The following is a 27,339-nucleotide window of genomic DNA, read 5'->3' as shown; positions in this document are numbered from 1 at the left end:
TCAAATCGTGTACAGGAGGTCGAAGGGGCTGGTCCCGGAAGTCAGAAAGGGTTTGGAGGCCAGAAGCAGAAGAGCCACAGCACAAGTTATGAGTTCTGAGCCCCCCAATCAATCAATCAATTGTATTTATTGAGCGCTTACTGTGTGCAGAGCACTGTACTAAGCACTTGGGAAGTATAAGTTGGCAACATATAGAGACGGTCCCTACCCAACAGTGGGCTCACAGTCTAGAAGGCCCCAAGGCAAGGTTCTCCCCCAAACCTGATGTGCTTCTTGGGAGGAATCTGATAAGTGGGAACACATTTCTAATAATCCTTCAGAAAACTCATCTGTCCAAAGAGGCATCTCCTAATTATTATCATTAATAATAATCATAACAATAATAATTATTACGGTACATGTTAAACGCTTACTATGTGCCAAGCACTGTTCTAAGCGCTGGGGTAGATACAAGGTAATTAGGTTGGACACAGTCCCTGTCCCACACAGGGCTCACACTCTTAATCCCCATTTTACAGATGAGGTAACCGAGGCCCAGAGAAGTTAAGTGACTTGCCCAAGGTCACACAGCAGACAAGTGGTGGTGTTGGAATTAGAAGGTCATGACCTTCTAGCCACTAAGCCATGCTGCTTCTCTCTCCTCAGGTGTGCTGTCAACCCAACCACCAACCTTTGAGTGCTTACGTTCATAAATAATCCGCATGTATGTCTACACTCATATACAGACACTAGACACGGTTCTGCTGTAATGCGTGTTCTCAAAATGTGATAAGGCTGGCACACAATTAGAGGACTAGGGCACATTCTACAAGGAATCTGTGAGCTGGGTGTATTGAAATTATTATTACTACTGCTGCTATTATTGTTGTAGTATTTGTGCATGCCACATGCCAGTGATTGTACTAAGTTCAAGGTGATGGATACAAGTTAATCGAGTCCCTCATGGGGCTCACAGTCTAAGTAGGAGGGAGAACAGGTATTGAATCATTCATTCATTTATTCAATCGCACTTACTGAGTGCTTACTGTGTGAAGAACACTGTACTAAGTGCTTGGAAAATACAATTCGGCAACAGAGACAATCCCTACCCAACAACGGGCTCACAGTCTAGAAGGGGGAGATAGACAATGAAACAAAACAAGCAGACAGGCAACAATAGCATCAAAATAGATAGAGTTATAGATATATACACATCATTAATAAATGGAATAATAAATATGTACAAACATACACAAGTGCTGTGGGGCGGGGAAGGGGGTAGAGTAGAGGGAGGGAGTCGGGGCGATGGGGAGGGGAGGAGGAGCAGAGGATAAGGGCGGGGGGCTCAGTCTGGGTGAACTCTCAGTAAGGCTTTGAAGGGGGGAAGAGAGCTAGCTTGGCAGATGTGAGGAGGGAGGGCATTCCGGGCCAGGGGGAGGACGTGGGCCGGGGGTCGAAGGCGGGACGGGCGAGAATGAGGCATGGTGAGGAGGTGAGCGGCATCAGAGGAGCGGAGGGTGCGGGCTGGGCTGGAGAAGGAGAGAAGGGAGGTGAGGTAGGAGGGGGCGAGGGGATGGAGAGCTTTGAAGCCAATAGTGAGGAGTTTTTGTTTGACACAGAGGTGGCGAGACAACCACTGGAGATTTCTGAGGAAGGGGGTGACATGTCCAGAGCATTTCTGTAGAAACTCCCTCCCACCCCCTTACCCTCACCCTCCCAGAATTTATGCACACACAGCCTTACACTCTGCCACTTCCCATCCTTTAGGGCAGGAGTCCTGTCCGCAAACCCCACTGCATTCTGCTCTCCCAAGCGTTTAGTACAGTGGAGGCCTTCCCAGACTGAGCCCCTTCCTTCCTCTCCCCCTCGTCCCCCTCTCCATCCCCCTCATCTTACCTCCTTCCCTTCCCCACAGCACCTGTATATATGTAAATATGTTTGTACATATTTATTACTCTATTTATTTATTTATTTTATTTGTACATATCTATTCTATTTATTTTATTTTGTTAGTATGTTTGGTTTTGTTCTCTGTCTCCCCCTTTAAGACTGTGAGCCCACTGTTGGGTAGGGACTGTCTCTATATGTTGCCAACTTGTACTTCCCAAGCGCTTAATACAGTGCTCTGCACACGGTAATCGCTCAATAAATATGATTGATGATGATGATGAGTGCTCTGCACACAGTAAGCGCTCAATAAATACGATTGATTGATTGATTGATTGCTCTGCACACAGTCAATGCTCAGTCAACCCCCTTGATTGGTCAAGCCTAAAACAGAATTCCGAGTCGTGTATATTATAATCCATCAACCAATCAGTGGTGCTTATTGAGCACTTACTGTGTGCAGAGCACTGCACTAAGCGCTTAGGAGATTACAATTCGGCTGAGGTGGTAGACAGGTTCCTCAGCTGAACCGATAAATTCTTCATCCTGACCTTCTCATTAAACTTTAACCATCTTTACAGAGAGCCTCTAGTTCAGGGCAAACAATGCATTAGAGCCTGATTAAGACAGAAGGATGGAAGAGGAGGGAAGAATAAGTCAGTCACAGAAGGGACAGCTAGTGAAAAAGAACCATAATGCCCATGATTGGGGGAGGGCTTAGTGTGGGTTTTCTTTTCCAGGCTTCTTAAAGAAGCGGGGGTGACTCACAGCATTCAACAACACAGTCATTTCTTCGTTCTGGAGTGCACACCCCAGCTATAGAAGGGTTAGTTCAGTGCCTGGCACATCATAGGAGCTTAACAAATGCCACAATTGTTATTATTATTATTTTCAGAAGGGCTGACTTGCTGAAATCGGGGTTCTCCCAAGGCAGTGGCCGTGCCAGATGATGACCTCTCCCCATTAGGGAAGCAGTAAGGTGCAGTGGATAGAGCATGAGCCTGGGACTCAGAAGGTCATGGGTTCTAATCCTGACTCCACCACTTGTCTACTAGGTAACCTTGGGCCAGTCATTTCAGTACAGTGCTCTGCACACAGTAAGCGCTCAATAAATACGATTGATGACTGATGATGGTTGATGATTTCACTTCTCCGGGCCTCAGTTGCTTCGTCTATGAAATGAGGATTGAGACTGTGAGCCCCACATGGGACAGGGGCTGTGTCCAACCTGATTTGCTTGTATCCACTCTAGCAATTGGTACACTGCCTGGCACAGTGTAAGTGCTTAACAAATAATAATGATGATAATAATAATAATAATAATAATAATAATAATAATAATAATAACAACAATAGCATTTGTTAAGCGCTTACTATGTGCCAAGCACAGCTCTAAGCGCTGGAAATAATAATGATGATGGTATTTGTTAAGCGCTTACTATGTGCCAAGCACTGTTCTAAGTGCCGAGGTAGATACGAGGTAATCAGGTTGTCCCACGTGAGGCTCACAGTCTTCATCCCCATTTTACAGATAAGGTAACTGAGGCACAGAGAAGTGAAATGACCTGTCCGAAGTCACACAGTTGATAAGTGGCAGAGCCGGGATTAGAACCTACGACCTCTGTCTCCCAAGCCCGGGCTCTTGCCACTAAGCCATGCTGCTTCTCTAAATACCACGATTATTATTATTATTATTATTACTATTATTATCATTATTCTGGCAGGGAGGGTATCTTCAAGATCCACCGACATGAGGGCTGCCGCACACGGGCAGGATCCCGGCCGAGACCAGGTGTGAGCCCGTCCCAGGGGGCCACGACCGAGCCGCCGTGCCTCCCCTCGGACCTGGGGCAGGCCGGGGGAAAACACAGCTGCCCCTTACCCAGCTTTAGGACAGAGTGGACCCCATCCCGACAGTGGGGATGGGGCTAAAAAACTCCTTGGGATGGGGACTGTGTCTCTTTCCTCCGAGCACTAATGACAGTGTTCTGCACATGGTGCAGACCACTGACTTGGGGTGGCACGTCGGAGGGCGGTGGCACTGGAGCCTACACAGGTAACGGGTTTTGGCAAAGAGTGTGATTGGAGGGCAGGAAGAGGAGTTTATTGCACCATTACGCAGAGTGGAGGAGGACAGCGGGCTCGTCTTCCCATCCATCCTCAGGCTGAACCTCCTTGGCCAAGGGAATAGGTCATCATCAACATCATCATCAATCGTATTTATTGAGCGCTTACTATGTGCAGAGCACTGTACTAAGCGCTTGGGAAGTACAAATTGGCAACATATAGAGACAGTCCCTACCCAACAGTGGGCTCACAGTCTAAAAGGGGGCTCACAGTCTAAAAGGGGCTCACAGTCTAAAAGGGTCCTTCTGAACTGGGATCTAACCCCGGCTCCGCCGCTCTTCTGCTGTGTCACCTTGGGCAAGCTGCTTCACTTCTCTGGGCCTCAGTTACCTCATCTGGAAAAAGAGGATTAATACTGTCGAGCCCCATGTGGACATGGCGTGCATCCAATGTGATTTGGCTTGTATCTACCCTAGTCCTTAGAACAGTGCTGGACACGCAGTAAGCACCGAACCAATACCATTATAATTATTATTATTATTATTACCTTGGAGCCTCAAGTCCTCCTTCCTCCTTGGGAGCCTCAAGCTTCCTTCCTCTCCCCCCTCTCCATCCCCCCGGCCTTACCTCCTTCCCTTCCCCACAGCACCTGTATATATGTATATACGGTTGTACGTATTTATTACTCTATTTATTGATTTTATTTGTACATATTTATTCTAATTATTTTATTTTGTTAATATGTTTTGTTTTGTTCTCTGTCTCCCCCTTCTAGACTGTGAGCCCACTGTTGGGTAAGGACCGTCTCTATATGTTGCCAACTTGTACTTCCCAAGCGCTTAGTACAGTGCTCTGCACACAGTAAGCACTCAGTAAATATGACTGAATGAATGAATGAAAGTCCTGCAGCAGGAGACTTTCAAGTCTTGACTTTGGAGTTTAGAGAGTCAGGCGATCATATTTACTGAGTGCTTACTGTGTGCGGAGCACTGTACTAAGCCCTTGGGAGAATACAATATAACACTAATTCCCTGCCCAAGCTTACGGTCAATCAATCAATCAATTGTTTTTATTGAGCGCTTACTGTGTGCAAAGCACTGTCTATGGTCTAGAGGAAACTGGGGGGTGGAGGGTGACTGACCCACGTAGACTTTCAGAGTATGGGCAGAACCCAATCCCTCTCAAAAAGCCTGCTGCACAGTCCCAATCCACAGCAGACCCCTTTGGGCTTTAAAATAATAATTGTAATTATAATGGCATTTGTTAAGCACTTACTATATGCAAAGCACTGTTCTAAGCGCTGGGGAGGATACAAGGTGATCAGGTTGTCCCACGGAGGGCTCACAGTCTTCATCCCCATTTCACAGAGAGGGAACTGAGGCATAGAGAATCAATCAGTCAATCAATCGTATTTATTGAGCGCTTACTGTGTGCAGAGCACTGTACTAAGCGCTTGGGAAGTACAAGTTGGCAACATATAGAGACAGTCCCTACCCAACAGTGGGCTCACAGTCTAGAGAATTGAAGTGACTAGCCCAAAGTCACACAGCTGACAACTGGCGGAGTCGGGATTTGAACCCATGATCTCTGACTCCCAAGACCGGGCTCTTTCCACTGAGCCATGCTGCTTCTCCAGGGACCCGGCAGCCAGAGCACAAGTGTTCACCCACTTTGGGCAGAAAGAATGGCAGACGGGCCAAAATCCTTCTCATCTGAGGCTTTACTTTGAGAAGCAGCATGGCAGAGCAGATAGAGCATAGGCCTGGGAATCAGAAAGTCATGGGTTCTAATCCTGGATCCGTCACTTGTCTGCTATGGGATCTTGGACAAGTCCCTTCACTTCTCTGGGCCTCAGTTCCCTCATCTGGAAAATGGGGATTGAGACTGTGAGCCTTCCGTGGGAAAAGGACTATGTCCAACCCGATTTGCTTGTATCCACCCCAGTGCTTAGTACAGTGCCTGGCACCCAGTAAGCGCTTAACAAACACCACAATTATTACTATTATTATTACTTTCAACCTCCTCTCCCAAACAACCCTTGCCTGGCACACAATAAGCACTTAACAAATACCACAATTACTATTATTACTACTTTCAAACTCCTCTCCGGAACGACCCTTCACAAGAAACTGCGAACAGCTGCACGTTCGCCTCATTTATGTCTTGCCTTTTTCACTTCCCTAGTCTCAGGAGTACAAACTCCTTCTAGGCAGGGATCATGCCTACCAATTTGACTGTACTGCACTCCCCCGAGTGCTTAGTACAGTACTCTGCACACAGTAAGGGCTCAATCCCACTGATGAAGAAAAGGAAGAAAAGGAAGAAAAGAAAGGGTAAGATGAGAGTCCACATGAAAAACAAATGAGTTCACTACTGCCCACTCACCACTACTACGGGTGCCCCACCCTTCTCAAACCAGCACACCCTGTGTCCAATCTGTCAGTCAACTGAATTGTATTTATTATTAATAACAATAATTATTATTATCATGGTATTTGTTAAGCGCTTACTACACGCCAGGCACTGTACTAAGCACTGGGGTGGAATGAACAATGAAATGATCCTCCCACATTTTGGAGTGGTTAAATCCAGCTCTCCAGGACTCCATAAATGTAGGTAGCACAAACAACCTCCAATCGCCACTGCCACCTTGGCTTCTAACATCTTGCCCAACACAGTCCCCTATGTCTGCCGGAATGTACACACCTTCCGAACAATCAGGTAATTTGGCCCATGGTTTGCAATTTGCTCCCTGCAATTCCTTCACTGCTGTTCAAAATCGGCATCTTCAATCATTCGGATTTCCAATTTCCGAATGACAGGAGACGTCTATTCCGAAGGGCTGCGAAGGAATTCTCCCGGCTGTTTCCAAATGTAAAAATAATGACCCGGTTGTTAAAATGCGGAGCCAAGTCCTCAGTCTTGAATGGAGAAAATGATGAACATAAATCTCTATAAATGTACAAATATAAGGGTAATCCAACTAACACCGGCTATTAATGCCTAACCACACTGGGTCATTTGCGATGACAGAACATACTGATACTGACAGGATGAATTCCAAGAGATGAAAGGAGCCCTATACTGCATTTTAAATTCATGTGACTCAAATCTGGGGGCTCTACATTAAAAAAGTGTATCTATACATATGGATTGATCTATGTGTGCAATAGTAGTAATAATAATAATTGTGGTACCTGTTAAGTGCTTACGATGTGCCAGGCACTGCTCCAAATGCTGGGATAGACACAAGATAATCAGGGTGAACACAGTCCCTGTCCCACATAGGGCTCACAGTCAATCCCCATTTTACAGGTGAGAGAACTGAGGCCCAGAAAAGTAAGTGACTTGCCCAATGTCACAAAGGGGACAAGTAGCAGAGCCACTTGTGTTCTCATGGTCGTTCTTGTGTTTGCTGTCTCTCTCTCCACCCCCCACACCACTAACCCCTTCCTCCCCATCTCCCCGTCTCCCTTTCCAGCAACTTGAGCAGGGGTATCCTGCTCAAGATAGAACAGTGAATTAGAACAGTGCTTTGCACATAGTAAGTGCTTAATAAATGCCATTATTAATTAATTAATAATTATCCCATGTGTACCCAGGTCTCTCATCTTCAGCCACAGAGGGAAAAGAGCTTCCGACTCCGTCTACCTCTTTCCCTCTAGATTCTAGCAATTTCGGCAGCCACCAGCAATGTTCCTTTCCTGCACCATAATATAATAACGATGGTATTTGTTAAAAACTTCTTATGTGCCTGTTGTAAGCACTGGGGTAGATACAAGGTCATCAGGTTAACCCTCGTGGGGCTCACAGTCTGAATCCCCATTTTACAGATGGGGTAACTGAAGCACAGAGAAGTTAAGTGATTTGCCCAAAGTCATACAGCCGACAAGTGGCAGAGTCGGGATTAGAACCCACAACCTCTCACTCCCAAGCCAGGGATCTTTCCACTAAGCCACGGTAATCCCCTCCCTCCCCTTCACCAGTTCCTTAAGAGGGTTAAGGAAATTATTCCCATCAATTCAAAACCCAGAGCCCCCCCATCAGTGGAATGTTGGGTTAAACGGAACAGAAATGACTTTTAAATTACTTAGACTTGTAAAATATTAGTCTTGAGCATATTTATTCATTTTCATTTAAAATCTATCACCTAATCATTGCATCACTACCTTCTCTGAAGCATGCGGTCGATGGTTATTGTTGGTGGTGTAATTAGGTAGGCCTTTTAAATTTTCTCTTCGGTTTTCAGGATTTAAAGGTTGTGATTTCGAAAATGAATCATCTAGGCATCTTGCTTTGGTATTTAATCCATCAAGGGGCTTACAATTATACTACCAAATGCAAGACCAAAGATTTGGCTTGGTCAATTAAAATGTGTGTATGCTATTAAATGTAAAAAATAAAAACGCTTTTCTATTTGGAAGCTTATGCATTTGGAATCGGTGCTAACATTACACGGCATAGCATTCCCACTTATGTCAGCATTCACGACGGCAATGAAAACAAGGAAAAATAAACGCAGCATTAAAAGAGAATGTGAAAAAATTATTCGAGTGCTAATTTTTTCAAAGGTGAATAGAAAATTCAGGTCAACCAAAAAAAAATCAACTGACCGTTCTGATTTTTTTGTCAATTAAGAGAGAGTGTGGCAGAGAAATAACTTTTCCTTTCTTAAATGCTGATTTGTCTTGGAAGTGTTTAGATTTTTCTAATTTATTACAGTCTGTCTGTACTATACACACTTCAGCTCAAACCCATATCCTTGGGAGTCAGTTTCTGTCAGGTTCTGGCACGGGGCAACTACAGGGAACTCGAAAGCACCAAGATTAATTTCAAGAGAGGAAGGGAAGGAGGGAGGGAATTTCCCTTTCAAAAAACTTAAGTGAAAGCTTACAGCTGCACGCCCTTCAAACTGGATGAGGAGGAAAAGGAATGTGGTTTTAATCCCATATTTCTAGACTGCGAGCCCGCTGTTGGGTAGGGACCGTCTCTTTATGTTGCCAACTTGTACTTCCCAAGCGCTTAGTACAGTGTTCTGCACACAGTAAGTGCTCAATAAATACGATTAAATGAATGAATGAATATTTCAAGTGCAGGTGAGTTTAATTCAGGCCCTTTTGCTTTGTTGTTTAAAAATAAAGAACTGAGCTCCCTAGAAATATTTCCTTCATCTAGTCTTTCCTGGTTTCACATCTGGATGAGGCAGCACGCAACAGAGCCCAAATTCTTACCTCATTCAGTTGTATTTATTGAGCTCTTACTGTGTGCAGAGCACTGTACAAAGCACTTGGGCGAGAACAATACAACAATAAATGGATGCATTCCCTGTCCACAACAAGCTATCAGTCTAGAGGGGGAATTAAGGTCTTAAGGTCCTTTAGCCTATATTTTACAGTTTGGAATGCTAAGGAGACCAAAGAGCTGCTGCTTTTGAAATCTGTGAAATTATTGTTAATATTATTGTTGTTATTATTATTACTGCATTTCTTAAGCACCTACTATGTGCCAGGCACTGTACTAAGCACTGGGATGGATATGAGCAAATCGGGTTGGACACAGTCCCTATCCCCATTTTACAGATGAGGTCACTGAGGCCCAGAGAAGTGAAGTGACTTGCTCAAGGTCATAGAGCAGACTCGTTGAGGGGCTGGGATTAGAACCCATGACCTTCTGACTCCCAAGTCTGTGCTTTATCCACTAGGCCAAGCTGCTTCTCAAAAGAAGTACAGAAAGAAATTACTAAAAGATTAAAAATAAGCCACACTAGATAGATAACTTACCCTGACTCTTGAATTGATGGCAGCCATACAGAGAAATCCAGGTTGGATTAGTGTCTCCCAACTGTTTTTTATTTCCCTTTCCTTTTCTTTCTTTTTTTTTTAATGTTTGTGGTAGTTAAGTGTTTACTACATGCCAGCCACTCTACTAAACACTGGAGTACATACAAACTAATCAGGTTGGACATAGCCCATGTCCCACATTCTCTCATTCATTCATTCAACTGCATTTACTGAGTGCCTACTGTGTGCAGAGCACTGTACTAAGTGCTTGCGACAGTACAATACAACAATAAACAGACACATTTCCTGCCTGCAACGAGCTCACAGTCACGGTGCTCAAAGTCTTCATGCCCATTTTACAGATGAGGTGACTGAGGCACAGAGAAGTAAAGTGACTTGCCCATGGTCACGCTGCAGGCAAGTGGCTGCTATGTATATGGCTATAATTCTATTTATTCTGTAATTCTCTATTTATTAGAGAAGCAGCGTGGCTCAATGGAAAGAGCCCGGGGTTTGGAGTCAGAGGTCATGGATTCGAATCCCAGCTCCGCCACAAGTCTGCTGTGTGACCTTGGGCAAGTCACTTAACTTCTCTGAGCCTCAGTTCCCTCATCTGGAAAAATGGGGATTAAGACTGTAAGCCCCCCGTGGGACAACTTGATCACACTGCAACCCCCCCAGCGCTTAGAACAGTGCTTTGCACATAGTAAGCGCCTAACAAATGCCATTATTATTATTATTATTATTATTATTATTTATTCTGTTGGTATTAACATCTGTCTACATGTTTTGTTTTCTGTCTCCCCCTTCTATACTGGGAGAGACTGCTATTGGGTAGGGACCGTCTCTATATGTTGCCGATTTGTACTTCCCAAGCGCTTAGTACAGTGCTCTGCACACAGTAAGCGCTCAATAAATACGACAATGAATGAATGAAATGGCGGAGCGAGGGTGAGAACCTAGGGCCTTCTGACTTGTACGCCTGAGCTCTATAAACTACGCCACGTTGCTTCTCATGGCACTTGGAGACAAGAGTAAGCCTGATTTTCACCTCTAAACCCTGCAACTGCATTTAGGCCTCAAAAAAGAACCACATATTGGTACTGCCATTTTTAAACACACAAGGTAAGGCACATTTACTCGGGAACTATTTGTTGCAGAAGAGTGCTTCTCCTTCAGCAGGGTCTCAAGTTTCCCCGGATGACAATATGGACTATTCACTTTTCAAGTAACGTTGGATATTTCTTTTGGACAAGACCGGCCACGGCTTGGGACGAGGCTTTGTCCCCTGTCCGGTCGAGGGGAGGAATGACATTACCACCTCGGAAGCAAATAGCCACTATTGTTGTGAAACAAATAGCAACTACATGTTCAGGAATAAAGGCCAAAGGCTGAGTATCGTTTCTTGCTGAGCTGCCGCTGGACGTCACCCCTACGAAACACTATAGATGGAAGGCCAAACGGCGGGAGGTCCCGCTACACACGGCGCTGCAAGACGGCATCGCCACATCTTGCTGAGCCCCGCAGCCGTCATCGCCTCATGGCACGACCATTCATTCATTCATTCAATCGTATTTATTGAGCGCTTACTGTGTGCAGAGCACTGGACTAAGCGCTTGGGAAGTACAAGTTGGCAACATGTAGAGATGGTCCCTACCCAATAGTGGGCTCACAGTCTAGTCTCACGTCCCCCTGCTGCCCTGGCCGAGACCCCCGCTGAGGTGGGGAGGGAAAGGGGCCTGGGTGGGCAAGGCAGAGGGTGGTTTTGCCCTCAAAAATCACTGACCCCTGAGGGGGTGAGGAGCGCCTCTGAGGGGAGAAGAAGCGTTTGGGCAGCCTGGCCTCCCTCCAGATGGTCCCCGCTAGTCACACCTGGTTCCAGGTAGCACCCGTTGAGGCCCACACTCCACACTGGGTTGCCAGCCCTTCTTCCAGACAAATGGCCCCACCAACGACAGGGCAGAAGCTGGAAGTTTCCAGCTCGAGTGAGCCCAAGGAAAGAGCCATCTGCTATTTTCCCTCTCCTAAACCCCTTCCCACAACCAGGGCCCTCCCTGGGCCTCTTTTCATTTTCTTTTATAATATTAGTTAATAATAATGGCATTTATTAAGCGCTTACTATGTGCAAAGCACCGTTCTAAGCGCTGGGGAGGTTACAAGCTGATCAGGTTGTCCGAGGTGGGGCTCACAAACGCTTACCATGTGCCAGGTATGGTACTAAACGCTGGGGTAGATACAAATTAATCAGATTGGACACCGTCCCCATCCCACATGGGACTCTCAGTTTTATTCCTTTTAGACTGTGAGCCCACTGTTGGGTAGGGACTGTCTCTATATGTTGCCAACTTGTACTTCCCAGGCGCTTAGTACAGTGCTCTGCACACAGTAAGCGCTCAATAAATACGATTGTTTGATTGATTATTCCGTTTTACAGATGATATAACTGATGAACATAGTAGTGAAGTGACCTGCCCAAGATCATGCAGCAAGCAAGTGGGGAGGTGGGATTAGAACCCAGGTCCTTTTGACTCCTCCAGGCTTCCCCTGACTCTTGGGTAGGAGAGACGTTGGCTGGTGGGGAAACACCTGCCTCGTGTACAAGAGATTGTTATTCCCGCCAAGACTGTAAGCTGGTTGTAGGCAGGGAATGTGTCTATTCACTGTTACATTGTACTCTCAAGCACCCAGCACAGTGCTCCTCACACAGTAAGTGCTCAATAAATATACAGAATGAAAATGCACACCTGTGCTCTAATCATTTCCCCTGCTCTGTTCACCTCATAGATTTCCAGACTGTAGAGAAGCAGTGTGGTGTAGGGGATAGAGCACAGGCCTGGGAGACAGAAGTCATGGGTTTTAATCCCCGCTCTTCTACCTGTCTGCTGTGTGACCTTGGGCAAGTCACTTTACTTCTCTGTGCCTCGGTTAATTCATCTGTAAAATGGGGATTGAGACAGTGAGCCCCATGTGGGACAGGGACTGTGTCCAACCTGATTTGTTTGTATCCACCCCAGCACTTAGTAATAATAATAATAGTGATGGTATATGTTAAGTGCTTACTATGTGCCAAGCACTGTTCTAAGCGCTGGGATAGATACAAGGTAATCAGGGTGTCCCACATCGGGACTCTCAATCTAGCACGGGCTTGGCAGTCAGAGGACACGTGTTCTAACAGTGCTTGGCACATAGTAAGTGCTTAAATACCACAATTATTATTATATTATTAATTATTTGCCAAAAAATGCCGGACAGCATAGGGAAGAGAAAGCTCAAATCTGTTCTTCACTTTTGCAACTCTTGAGCCATCCATCTTCTCAGATCTCTTTTGCAGCCTCATCTCTCCCCTCCACATCCCAGAACTGGACCGCAGCCCTTAGGTGTGACAGGGAAGTCTTCTTGTTTCTCCCCATCTTCCCTTGTTTACCCTCTTCCCCTAACTCTCCAAGACACTTTTCAATCAGTCCTATTGACTGAGTGCCTATTCATTTGGTCGTATTTACTGAGCGCTCACTGTGTGCAGAGCACTGCACCAAGCTCTTGGGAAAGTACAATACAAGAACAAACGGTGACGTTCCCTGCCCACACTGAGCTCTCACAGTCCAAGAGGGGGGAGACAGATATCAATATAAATGAATAAAATTCCAGATACGTACATAAGTGCTGCGGGGCTGGGAAAGGGGAAGAGCACTGTACTACATGCTTAGGAGAGCACATTACGGAAGAACTAGCAGAAATATTCCCCTTGTAAAGATGATCTTCAGCCCAGCCAGATGGACTCCAGATCTATCCCCCTTACTGGGGCATTTACCCCATTTCTCCCAATGGATGTGGCCTTACCCAGGGAAGCAGCATGGCCTAGTGGAAATCAATCAATCAATCAATCAATCGTATTTATTGAGCGCTTACTATGTGCAGAGCACTGTACTAAGCGCTTGGGAAGTACAAATTGGCATCACATAGAGACAGTCCCTACCCAACAGTGGGCTCACAGTCTAAAAGGGGGAGACAGAGAACAGAACCAAACATACCAACAAAATAAAATAAGTAGGATAGAAATGTACAAGTAAAATAAATAAATAAATAAATAGAGTAATAAATATGTACAACCATATATACATATATACAGGTGCTGTGGGGAAGGGAAGGAGGTAAGACGGGGGGATGGAGAGGGGTAGTGGAAAGAGCCCAGACCTGAGAGTCAGAGGACCTGGGTTCTAATCCTGCTCTGCTACCTGTCTGGTGTGACCTTGAGCAAGTCACTTCACTTCTCTGTGCCTCAGTATCCTCAACTATAAAATGAAGATTCAATATGCGGGACAGGGATTTGGACTGTGAGCCCCACATGGGACAGAGACTGTGTGCGACAACTTGAATCAATCAATCAATCAATCAATCGTATTTATTGAGCACTTACTGTGTGCTGAGCACTGTACTAAGCGCTTGGGAAGTACAAGTTGGCAACATACAGAGACAGTCCCTACCCAACAGTGGGCTCACAGTCTAGAAGGGGGAGACAGAGAACAAAACCAAACATATTAACAAAATAAAATAAATAGAATAGATACGTACAATTAAAATAAATAAATAAATAGAGTAATAAATATGTGCAAACATATATACATATATACAGGTGCTGTGGGGAATCTAGCCCAGCACTTTAGAACGGTGCTTGACAAATAGTAAGTACTTAACAAAAACCATAATAAATTTTTTAAAAAAACCTTCACGGTCTTTAATGGAGACCATTACAAAAGACGTTTGAAGTACATTTCATAAAACCGAGTACATTTCTTCCCATTATAAATACATGCTCAGAAGAGAGCAAAACCATTTTTAAAAGTAGCCCCACTAAATTAGCATTATGATTAGCAGAAGTGAGTGAAGTTTTACAGAAGGTGCCACCAAACCCCAACATCTGGCAACAGGTGTGATGATTTAATTGTTAATGAACAGATGTAGACTCTGCCTTTACAATGAATCAACTTTACGAATGTAACAGTGTAGCTTCTAAATGAAATACTTACCAGCCAAAATTTCGGTGTTTCGTGCAGCTATCGTTTTGACTTTTATTATTCCTGATTCGGCTGCCTGTGAGAATTAAAAAAAAAAAAATTAGAACAAGAAGCTATGGCGCTTATGAATTTTCTGAAAAACAACTCAAAGGCTTCACTGAATTTTCAAAATCTGTTCAATTATTCAACCCAACATACCAGTCAGCACAATCACCGCAAAATTTACTCGGATGTTTTGAAAGCAGTTTGATCAAATTACAATGAAAACAAAAAATCGCTACCAATAAATGTCTTTCAAAGACCCACTGGGCCCGGGTTAAAGGTAAATGCAATACGTTGACGTATGGAACTTGTTCCTCAATACAATGGCATTAATTAAGCACTTACTATGTGCAAAGCACTGTTCTAAGCGCTGGAGAGTTTACAAGGTGATCAGGTTGCCCCATGTGGGGCTCACAGTCTTAATCCCCATTTTACAGATGAGGTAACTGAGGCACAGAGAAGTTAAGTGACTTGACCAAAGTCACACAGCTGACAATCGGCAGGGCCAGGATTTGAACCCATGACCTCTGACTCCAAAGCCCGTGCTATTTCCACTGAGCCACGCTGCTCAATATGTGGCTGTATTGTGCACCATACTACTGGGGAATACATTTAGTCGTATTTACTGAGCGCTCACTGCACTGAGCACTTGGGAAAGCACAAGTCCCTTAACTTCTCTGTGCCTCAGTTACCTCATCTGTAAAATGGAGATTAAGACAGCAAGCCCTTGAGGGGCCTGGACTTTGTCCTACCCAATAAGCTGGTATTCATTAATTCAATCACATTTATCAAGTGCTTACTGTGTGCAAAGCACTGTACTAAGCACTTGGGAGAGTACAATGCAAGAATAAACAGACACACGCCTTGACTACAATGAGCTTACAGTCTAGAGAGAGGGGAGACAGATATCAATGTAAATAAATAAAATGACAGATATGAATTTAAGCACTGTGGGGCTGGGAGGGGGAAGAACTAAGGGAGCAGGTCAGGGCGACACCGAAGGGAGTGGGAGAAGAGGAAAGCAGGGGCTTAGTCTGGGAAGGCCTTTGGAAGGAGATGTGCCCTCAATAAGGCACATCAAACCCCACCGGTTAGTACAGTACTTGGAACATAGTAAGCACTTAACAAGTAGCATTAAAAAAAAAAATCCTAATCTCAGTGACTGGAAGGGAAATCTGCACAGAACCATCCACATCCCTTCAACAGATACACAATTGTTAGGAGTCATGTGTCAGTATCGCCTTCTTTCCAAGGAAAAACTCCCTCCCATCCAATTTCTCTGCTAGAGAAATTCCCCAACCTCAGAAGAATAATTTGAGAGAGTAAGGGATATTAAAAAGACAAAAACAAAAAACAAACTAAAGAAGACATGGCACAAGGGAAGGAAAAAGAGAACAACAAAAATGTCACGTCGTTCTTTGCATTTACTTTGAATAAACGGATTCAGTCTCAAAACATATACATTTATATAGATACACGCACACTAGACGAAAACAAGCTGCTTCTCATTTTAAAATATAAATTCTTTGTGGCTTCACTAAAGAAATATTTTTCATTTGAAGAGAAATTTTTCGGGTTTTTTGGATCTGCTATTCGTATTTGACAAGAAACGACTGAAAAACTAGGATCTGCTACTGTTGAGCTGATTTCACAATCGCCAATTAGTGACTTGGTAATGGTTACAGAACTACAAATCTTTTTCTAATTCTTGTAGTTTCGTATTCAACAGGATTAAGGCCAAAAGTATCATTTTCCATATGGTTTAACAGTAAAAATGGTTAGTCCTTTAATTATGTGCTGGTTTAAGTGTTCTTCTGATGTGTGTCAAACTGTTTTGTAGTAAAGGAAAAAAAGAGAAATAAAAAATGTTGATAAAACTATGCATTTGGCTCAGGGATGGCAAATACACGACATGAAGAATTACTGTGTTTTCCGCCTCAGAGGTTACCTGTAATAAGTAGTTAAAAATTCCAAATAGGTTTGTGTTTGTGTGTGTGTGTGAATAGATATATATGAGATTCCTTTAAATTGGTATTTAATGCTCCTAAAAGCCAAAATAATGGAAGGAAAATTGGTGCTGTGACATAATATAGCACTGAGCAACAAAGAGCTTGGAATGTCATAGCAACAGAGGGTAACCGCACTACTCAGCATTCATAAATATCTTGTGACATTTCAGAGCTATGAACGAGCATTTTTCATCCAAATTTTATAAATGGCAAATGATGACTGCAAAGCGAAATCACGACGCCGCATCTACAATAATGTGCTGAATCTTAAAAAAAGAAGACCATGGCAGTTTGTGTTTTCTTTCTGTTTTAACTGCTCTTCTGGGAAAGCTGGCACTGTTCCGAGAGCCGTCCGTCACGTTGGGAGCTGACACGGATGTGGGTTTGGCTGAAAAATGGGCGAGGGGCCTGGCAGTCCCCCTCCAAGAGCAGCGTGGCGTAGGGGATAGATCCCGGGAGTCAGAAGGTCATGGGTTCAAATCCCGGCTCTGCCCCTTGTCTGTTGTGTGGCACCTAGTAAGCGCTTAACAAATAACATCATTATTACAAACGAGGGCTGCTCGGGTGGAACATACATCCACCACCACAGTCCAAGAAATTCATTCATTCATTTATTCAATTGTATTTATTGAGCGCTTACTGTGTGCAGAGCACTGTACTAAGCGCTTGGAAAGCAGAAGTTGGCAACATATAGAGACGATCCCTACCCAACAGTGGGTGATGCCCAAGGTCCAGGGCCCCTTCTTCAGCCCAGCTGAGGGGGCTCGGGGTGAGGGGGGCACCCACCAGCGATAAGGGCCTGAGTACAACCAAAACGAGCTTAATTTCAAAGACTTTTTTATGATATTTGTTAAATGCTTACTATGTGCCGGGAGCTGTACTAAGCGCTAGGGTGGACAAAAGGTAGTCAGGTTGGACATGGCCATGCCCCACATCGGACTCACAGTCTTAATCCCCATTTTCCAGATGAGAGAACTGAGGCCCAGAGAAGTGAAGTGACTGGCCTAGGGTCCCACAGCAAAGAGGCAGAGCCAGAATTAGAACCCAGGTTCTCTGATTCAGGCCTGAACTCTTTCCATTAGGTCTTGCTGCTTCCCTGCAAACCTTGGCTTAAGGAAAACTGTCTGATTCTGGTTCCACACGCAGGCACACAAACCAATCTTTCCGACACAGCAGCACGTCATATCCAAACAGGCATAAAGTACCGGACGAACATTCCCTAATTCCCAAACAGAATTCCAGGGACAGGGATGTCTAATTTCCATCACTGTATTGTCTCTCCATGCTTAGTATAGCACTCTGCACATAGTACATGCTCAGTAAATATCATCAATGATGGTGATCATGATGGCGATGATACTACTACTAGCACTGTACTAAGTGTTGGGGTAGACAGAACATAATCAGGTACCTAACCCATGGACAGTCAATCAATGGATCAACTGTATTCACTGAAGGCTTTCTGTGTGCAGAGCACTATACTACACGCTTGGGAGAGTACAATAATAACAGAGTTGGTAGATACGTTCTCTGCTCAGAAGTTTATAGTCTAGTGGAGGAGACAGACATTAATATAAATAAATTACGGATATGAACATAAGAACTGTGGGGCTGGGGGGGTGAATAAACTGAACATTCATTCATTCAATTGTATTTATTGAGCGCTTACTGTGTGCAGAGCACTGTACTAAGTGCTGGGGTAGATACAAGGTCATCAGGTTGTCCCACATGGGACTCACAGTCTTAATCCCCATTTTACAGATGAGGCAACTGAGGCACAGAGAAGTGAAGTGATTTGCCCCAAGTCACACAGCTGACAAGTGGCGGAGCCAGGATTAGAACCCATGACCTCTGACTCCCAAGCCCGGGCTCTTTCCACTAAGCCATGCTGCTTCTAAAAGAATCCAGAAACCCAAGACAATATGTGTATTACAATCTAAACAATTTATATCAATTAGTTATGTTCAAGAAACATCTTAAAGTGTGTTTCATATCAGAAATTATGTGGAAAGTGCTCACAGAGCATGGGAAATGCTATAGAACATACTTTTGTTTTAACTAGGTAATTTGCTATCACGGTAGGCTATGCATAACACTACTATATTCAACAATGGCTTTTAAAAAAGGCTAAGCGCTAAAGACACAGCAAAATTACACTTATTGCCCTTATTGTATAGTCACTTCTCCTGTGACCTACAGCTTGCATTCATAAGGAACCCTGCATTAAGGAAAATTAAGGACAATCCACATTGTAGCACATATGCCCCATTTATGTGTTTCTTCCAATACCACACTGCATGTCTCTAAATTGCATGGTGAAAATATACTTCATGGAGCCATTTCAATTTTTAAAAGTGTATTAATCTTTCTGGTACACAAATTTCTACATAAAAAAAGTTATCGCTTCAGTTCCAGGGCCTGTTTAGAGTTGAACAAAATACCATTTACAATTAGGTTTTGAAAGTGGTGCGTTGTAACATACCTCTAGCAATGTACGACTGATCAATTCCTTGCCAAAGGAATCAGTGCCTTGGTGGTCACTTAGAAGGGTCTTGAAAGTTTTCTGTTCTTACGTGAACATCTTTTAAAATAACTGAGGCTATTACTGGTCCTTTAAATTTAATAGCTGCAAAAATATGGCCAATAGTCATTACAGAATTCTAACAGTCCATCACCATAAAGGTTGATCATTGCTCATGCAGCTCTCTCAAGGGAGAAAGGCTGATGGTTTTCCTTGGAGAGGTGGGCTTGGTCTCCTTTCCCTCCCTCAGATCTGACAAAGACTTCAGAAGTTTTCATCGTATTCCAAATGACCAAATGACATCACTTTAACCTCAATTTTCCTAACCTACATGATGAAGTTGAATTGTATTTGGTTTCTTTTTGTTAGTGAGTCTATTTTTTTCATCCTAATGCATCTATACGAAATAGATATTTATATAAAAATAGAATAAACTCAAAAAACAAACAAACAAAACCCCACCCTTAATTTTCAAAGTCTGCGTCCACAAAGACAAGGGCTTAACAGTTTTGGTCCTGGTACAAAGACTGTGATAATTTCAGGGTTAAAACACATTTGCATTTGCACCCGTGTGTGGTGCAGAGACTCCTGGGGAATATTTTGTTGAAATTTGGGACCATATTAAAGAAATGTCTTCAACTAGGGGAATAGGCTTGAACCTCAGGGTGGGCTCAAAGAAGAGGAAAACAAAATGTATGAAGTTAGTCATGTTAAATCACACTTTTAAAGGAAGCCTCAGGTGAAAGTAATTACTTTAAAATGATTTTGTAGTAATTGTCAATTTGTGGTGATTACTAAGTTCCATAAAGATTAACCCTTGTTCAAAAAGTCAGTGTTATTTCTATGAAAAACCTTCAAAAGAACTTTGAAAAGTGTCTTCAAAGTCCATGTAGAAGATTAAGTGTGCAAAATTAGCACAGGCTAGACCCGGGCTCTTTCTCCTGAGCCACACCGTTTCTCTTATCGTTGCCAACTTGTACTTCCCAAGCGCTTGGTACAGTGCTCTGCACATAGTAAGCGCTCAATAAATACGATTGATTGATGAGGAGCACCAGAAGCCAATAAATACAATTGATTGATTGATTGGATGAGGAGCACCAGAAGCGGGAGTTTCCAGCTGTGCCCTCGGGTCTTGGAAAATGTATTTTCTTTTAGACTGTGAGCCCACTGCTGGGTAGGGACTGTCTCTATATGTTCCCAACTTGTACTTCCCCAGCGCTTAGTACAGTGCTCTGCACACAGTAAGCGCTCAATAAATATGATTGATTGATTGACTGACTACTGCTTTTTTCTCAGATGATACAATGGAACTTATTAAACTAGATGCTCTTACATATTTTTTAAAAAATACAACAGAAAATCACACCTCAGTCTCACTATAGCACATGAAGTTGCTTCCACAGGGTAGCCCATTCTTGTAGAGTTGATGTGACATCAGTCCCAACGTAATCTTCAAGTGGAACTATAGTTTCATACTGCTCCCTATTATTGTTAAGCGCTTCCTATGTGCCAAGTGCTGTACTAAGTACTGGGAGACGATACAAGGAAATGGGTTGGGCACAGTCCCTGTCCCACATGGGACTCACAGTCTCAATCCCCATTTTACAGATGGAGGGAAATGAGGTGAAGTGACTTGCCCAAAGTCACACAGCAGACAAGTGGCAGAGCTGGGATTAGAACCCATGGCCTTCTGATTCCCAGGCCTGTGCTCTATGCACTACACCATGCTGCTTCTATTAATAATAATAATAATAATAATAATAATAATAATAATAATAATAATAATAATAATAATAATTACTATTATTGCTATATTGTACTCTCCCAAGCGCTTAGCTTGCACACAGTATACGCTCAGTAAATACCACTGACTGAGCCTTGAGAACTCTGACACTCTGTTCTCCTAGCCCCAGTCCCCACTGGCTTTCATTTTATTCATATAATTAAATGATCAGTGGTATTTACTGAGCACTTGCTGTGTGCACAGCACTGTACTAAGTGCTTGGGAGAGGACACTACAACAGAGTTGGTAGCCACGCTCCCTGCCCACAAGGAGCTTACCTACCTCTGTCTTTGACTTTAATGTTTCTTTTGTGTTTTGACTGCTTTATTTTTGCCCCTTCGTCCCCTTTATTCTATTTTTGTGAGTCCCTTGGGGGCCAAGGAGCCCGTCATTTTCCATCCCGTTTTCTTCCCCTGAGCTTAGTACCATGCTCTGCACACAGTAAGTGATTAATAGATACTCTTACTACTGGGCTGCCCCTAGTATAAAGTACTTTGCACAGTGCTTTGCAACTTAGTAGGTGTTCAATAAATACCACTGAATGAGGAGACTGTGTGTCTTCCAAAGCCAGCCTACAAAATCAGTTCACAAAAAAATTACGATCCTAAATTATCCAGCCGACAAAACAAATGGAACCACTTTGTTTAGAAAATCTTCCTACATATGACATCCTGAAAAAATATGCATTTTAAATTCACCCAAAGGCAGTATAACCTTACTTCAGCCCTAGAGATTATTTTGAAACTAAATACACTGTAAGCGTGGCTTAGTGGAAAGAGCACGGGCTTGGTGCTCTTAGGTCAGGGGTCAGGAGACCTGGGTTCTAATCCCAGCTCTGTCACTTGCCGGCTGTTTGGCCTTTGATAAGTCACTTCACTTCTTTGATCCTCAGTTTCTTCACCTGCAAAATGGGGATTAAACACCAGTTCTCCCTCCCACGAGACTGTGAACCACATGTGGGACAAGGACTGCGTACTAACTGACTACACTGTAATAATAATAATAATAATGGCATTTATTAAGCGCTATGTACAAAGCACTGTTCTAAGCATTGGGGAGGTTAGAAGGTGATCAGGTTGTCCCACGGAGGGCTCACAGTCTTAATCCCCATTTTACAGACGAGGTAACAGGCACAGAGAAGTGAAGTGACTTGCCTGAAGTCACACAGCTGACAAGTGGCTGAGCTGGGATTTGAACCCATGACCTCTGACTCCAAATAATAATAATAATAATGATGATGGTATTTGTTAAGCACTTACTATGTGCAAAGCACTGTTCTAAGTGATGGGGAGGTTACAAGGTGATCAGGTTGTACCATGGGGGGCTCACAATTTTAATCCCCATTTTACAGATGAGGTAACTGAGGCCCAGAGAAGTTAAGTGACTTGCCCAAAGTCACACAGCTGACAGTTGGCGAAGCCAGGATTTGAACCCATGACCTCTGACTCCAAAGCCCGTGCTCTTTCCACTGAGCCACGCTGATTCTCTTAATAATAATGCATTTCTTAAGTGCTTACTATGTGCCAAGCACTGGTTTAAACGCTGGGGGGCGGGGGGGGGGGGGATACAAGGTAATCAGGTTGTCCCACATGGGCCTCAGTATTAATCCTCATTTTTACAGATGAGGTAACTGAAGCACAGAGAAGTTAAGTGACTTGCCCCAAGTCACACAGCTGACAAGTGGCAGAGCAAGGATTAGAACCCATGACCTCTGACTCCCAAGCCTGTGCTCTTTCCATTGAGCCACACTGCTTCAAAGCCCGTGCTCTTTCCACTGAGCCACGCTGCTTCTCCTTCTTCTTCTTCTCCTTCTCTGTACCCACCCCAGTACTTGGTATCAATCAATGCTATTTATTGGGCACTTACTACGGGCACAGAACTGTACTGACCACTTGGGAGAGTACAAGTGTAGGAAGCAGCATGACACAGTGGATAGCGTATGGGCCTGGGAGCCATTAGGTCATGGGTTCTAATCCTGGCTCCACCATTTGTCACTGTCTCACCTTGGGCAAGTCACTTCACTTCTCTGGGCCTCAGTTACTTTATCTGTAAAATGGGGATTGAGACTATGTTCAACCCAATTTGCTCGTATCCACCCCAGTGCTTAGTACATTGCCTGACACACAGTACACGCTTAACATATATCACCTTCTTTTTTACAATGCAATGGAGTTGGAATAAGTCCTTAATACAATTATTATTACTATTATTATTATTCCTGCCACCCTTTTCCCTACCTCCATCACTGCACAGTGCCATTTGTCTAGGAAAGGAAAAACACGCCCCTCAAAATTGGTCTTAAGGAGGTCAGTTTTATGCAACTTTTAAAATTCCCCTATGAAATGTAAAGTATGTTCAAAACATGACAAACTAGTATTTACAGGAAAGGAATGATGAACAAGAGGGAAAACCTGTTCTCGACTCTGTGGGTAACTGACATTTGAACATCCCTCTCTTTACTTAATCACCAGGGGTCCTGAGTGGTGGGCTATAGGAATATTTAGAGAAGCAGCTTGGCTTGGTGGAAAGAGCATGAGCTTGGAAGTCAGAGGTCATGGGTTCTAATCCCAGCTCTGCCACTTGTCTCACTTCTGCAACATCGCCAAGTCCGCCCTTTCCTCTCCATCCAAACCGCTACCTTGCTGGTTCAATCTCTCATCCTATCCTGACTGGATTACTGCATCAGCCTCCTCTCTGATCTCCCATCCTCCTGTCTCTCCTCACTTCAGTCTATACTTCACGCTGCTGTCCAGATCATCTCTGTGCAGAAACGCTCTGGGCATGTTACTCCCCTCCTCAAAAATCTCCAGTGGCTACCAGTCAACCTACGCATAAAGCAAAAACTCCTCACTCTCGGCTTCAAGGCTGTCCATCCCCTCGCCCCCTCCTACCTCACCTCCCTTCTCTCCTTCTCCAGCCCAGCCCGCACCCTCCGCTCTTCTGCCGCTAACCTCCTCACTGTGCCTCATTCTTGCCTGTCCCACCCACGTCCTTCCCTTGGCCTGGAATGCCCTCCCTCCACACATCCACCAAGTTAGCTCTCTTCCTCCCTTCAAAGCCCTACTGAGAGCTCACCTCCTCCAGGAGGCCTTCCCAGACTGAGCCCCTTTTCCTCTCCCCCTCCCCATGCCCCCGCCCTACCTTCTCCCCTCCCCACAGCACCTGTATATGTTTGTACAGATTTATTACTCTATTTATTTTTACTATTTATTTTGTCAATGATGTGCTTCTAGCTTTACTTCTATTTATTCTGACTTGACACCTGACCACATGTTTTGTTGTCTGTCTCCCCCTTCTAGACTGTGAGCCCGTTGTTGGGTAGGGACCATCTCTATTTGTTGCCAGCTTGTACTTAGTACACTGCTCTGCACACAGTAAGCGCTCAATAAATACGATTGAATGAATGAATGAATAAATTTGTCAGCTGCATGACTTTGGGGAAGTCACTTAACTTCTCACCTGTAAAATGGGGATGAAGACTGTGAGCCCCTCGTGGGACAACCTGATAACCTTGTATCTATCCCAGTGTTTAGGAGAGTGCTTGCCACATAGTAGGTGCTTAACAAATACCATTATCATTATTATTTACTATTAAAGTGGAAATAATAATTGGGGAAAACCCTCCTCCCCTAGCTCCGCTGAGCTGAGTTGAATGCTGATGTTACATTACCCTACCTTCCCCCATCCAGATCTCTGGGAGGAAGGAGCCAGTTTGAGTCATGAGTGGTACAGAGAGGCACCTTAAAACAGTCTAAATCTCAAGGGTGTGGAGGAGGTTTGAGGGAGGTTGGCTGGAGAAAGAAAAGGGGCCTGGCTGGCAGGGGAAAGAAGCAGCAATTCCAACGGGAAAGACTTCCTTCCTCTCTGGAACTAATGGAAGCAGGGCCGGAAGCTGCTCATTACACATCTGGAAATGGAGCCGAACTAACTTTTCCTGATCTCATGTGTACTCTGCCTTTGGAGAATGATTTCATTTTCCTTTACACTCTGTATGGTGGTTCGCTTTACAAAGGAACCTTCTAGAAAGTGAATTTACACAGCACTGTTTCAATAAAATGTAACCGACTTACCTCTGCCCCACACCTCTATAAACACAAACACACACGTACACATTCTAACACAGCTTGAGAAGGCTGGGACTCCCTTAACAAAGCATAGTCTCCTCTTGCCCATTGGTCTTCAAAGGTTTGTTCTAAGGCCTTTGCTCTTCTGTAAGTCACCAAAGCCTCAGTGACCTGTGACCTTTCCCTGCCCGCAGAGCAGAGAACACAGTCCTAGTGAATGGAGTCAGTTTCTGCACCTCTCTTCCCTACCACCACCCCTCCCTCAGATTTAAGGAGACAGCAAGCAGCAGAGACAAGAAAAGAGGAGGCCCAGAGACATTCAAGGAGGTGCTCCTCGTTCACCCTCTCACACACATCTACTGTCAGCTGTGTGACTTTGGGCAAGTCACTTGACTTCTCTGGGCCTCAGTTACCTCATCTGTAAAATGGGGATTAAAACGTGAGCACCCCCTGGGACAACCTGATCACTCTGTAACCTCCCCAGTGCTTAGAACAGTGCTTTGCACATAGTAAGCGCTTAACAAATACCACCATTATTATTACCTAGAGGCTCACACAGTGTAATGGCGACAACTGCGGCATCTGCTAAGCGGTTACTACATGCGAAGCGCAGTGCTAGGCACTGGGGTAGATACTATCGGATGAGACACTGTCCCCACTGCAAAGGGGGTTCTCAATCTTAGGGAGAGGGAGACAAACAGGAGCAGTACACGGTCCCGGGGAAAAATTCCATGGAGACGTGGCCCTTCCACCCCGGCCCCGCCCGAACCGGACGCGTCCAAAATTCCAGGATCGGCCCTCACAAACACTGCACTTTATAAAGGCGTGTTGGTCCGGCGAGGCCAACAGCTTCCGTGAGGCATGGCTGAACAAATCAAACTCAAAACAAAAAGGACGCAAAACACACATTTAGCCCCTTTCGGTTCCTCCTCACACTTGATTGACAGGGAACAGGAAGCATGGAGTGGGGAGGTCGGGGCATTTTGGGGGGGGAAGACACGACGAGGCTGGATTTGAGGGGTGGGTGTTGCTATGGAGGATGTGGCTAGTTTGGCTGACAACCAGCTCGGTTCCACTTGGTCCTGCTGGCTCGCCCTGGCCGGCTAAGCTCGGACGGGGCTCCCAGACAGATGAAGATCCCAAATACTGAGATGCATGTTCTTAAATTCTTACCAAAATTGTAATCCCTCAAGAACTCAGTCCCCTGCTTCTCACTGATACAAAAAATGGTTTTACATTACATGGTGTTTTTCTAAAAAAGAAACTATAATATTATTTGAGGCTTTTTATTTACAAGACTGTTCCAATATAGCTTTAAAGCTTACCTGGTAGGCCACAGTATAAGAATTACACTTTTCCCCTCCTTTATTCCCTCCCAGACCTCCATCTTCAACTGTTCATTCTCCAGTGGCGTCTTCCACACTGCTTTTCAAACATATTCATATCTCCCCATCTTATCAACCCATCTGTAAACTCCTTGAATGGTTCGTTTACTCATTCATTCAATCATATTTACTGAGCGCTTACTGTGTGCAGAGCACTGTACTAAGCGCTTGGGAAGTACAAGTCGGCAACACATAGAGACGGTCCCAACCCAACAAGAGGCTCATCAGTCTAGAATGGGGAGACAGACAACAAAACAAAACATGTAGATAGGTGTCAAAATCATCAGAACAACATAGACCTCTTCTCAGAGCTGTTTTATACAGAGAAGCAGTGTGGTCTAGTGGATAGAACAAAGGCCTTGGAGTCCAAAGACCTGGGTTCTAATTCTGGTTCTAGTACTTGTTTGCTGTGTGACCTTGGACAAGTCACTTCACGTCTCTGAGCCTCAGTTACTTCACCTGTAAAATGGGGATTAAGACTGTGAGCCCCATGTGGGATGTAGACTGTGTCCAACCTGATTAGCTTGTACCTACCCCAGTGCATAGTACAGTGCCTGGCACATAGTAAGGACTTAATGAACACTATTAAAAAAAAATAAATGCAAAAAATGTTCAATTTCAGTAACCCAGCACATTCAAATTAAGTGAGTCTCGGTCAATCAGACGTTTCTTAAAACTGTTACTCTTCTTCCCCAACTCAATTCACTTTTGAACTCACTGTTTATGGTTGTTTTAAAACTACTGAAGAGGAAGATTTTTTCCCCTCCAAATTGTCTCCCAATTTTTAAATGAGAGTCTTGATTTAATTAA

The 27,339-nt window shown here is 44.2% G+C and overlaps 1 protein-coding gene across 2 annotated transcripts in view; it reads right to left on the bottom strand.

Moving 5' to 3' along the window:
• The window catches only part of MON2 (MON2 homolog, regulator of endosome-to-Golgi trafficking), a 182,700-nt gene that overhangs the window by 137,724 nt on the left and 17,637 nt on the right, over nucleotides 1–27,339 (bottom strand). For both annotated transcript variants that reach the window (XM_038761242.1, XM_038761249.1), the window contains exon 2: nucleotides 14,738–14,801. In XM_038761242.1, the coding sequence (XP_038617170.1) occupies nucleotides 14,738–14,801 (64 nt within the window). The remainder of the gene's footprint in view (nucleotides 1–14,737; nucleotides 14,802–27,339) is intronic.

Source organism: Tachyglossus aculeatus, chromosome 2 (assembly GCF_015852505.1).
Source record: "Tachyglossus aculeatus isolate mTacAcu1 chromosome 2, mTacAcu1.pri, whole genome shotgun sequence".
Classification (NCBI taxonomy): domain Eukaryota; kingdom Metazoa; phylum Chordata; class Mammalia; order Monotremata; family Tachyglossidae; genus Tachyglossus; species Tachyglossus aculeatus.
This window is presented reverse-complemented; position numbering and strand designations above follow the sequence as displayed.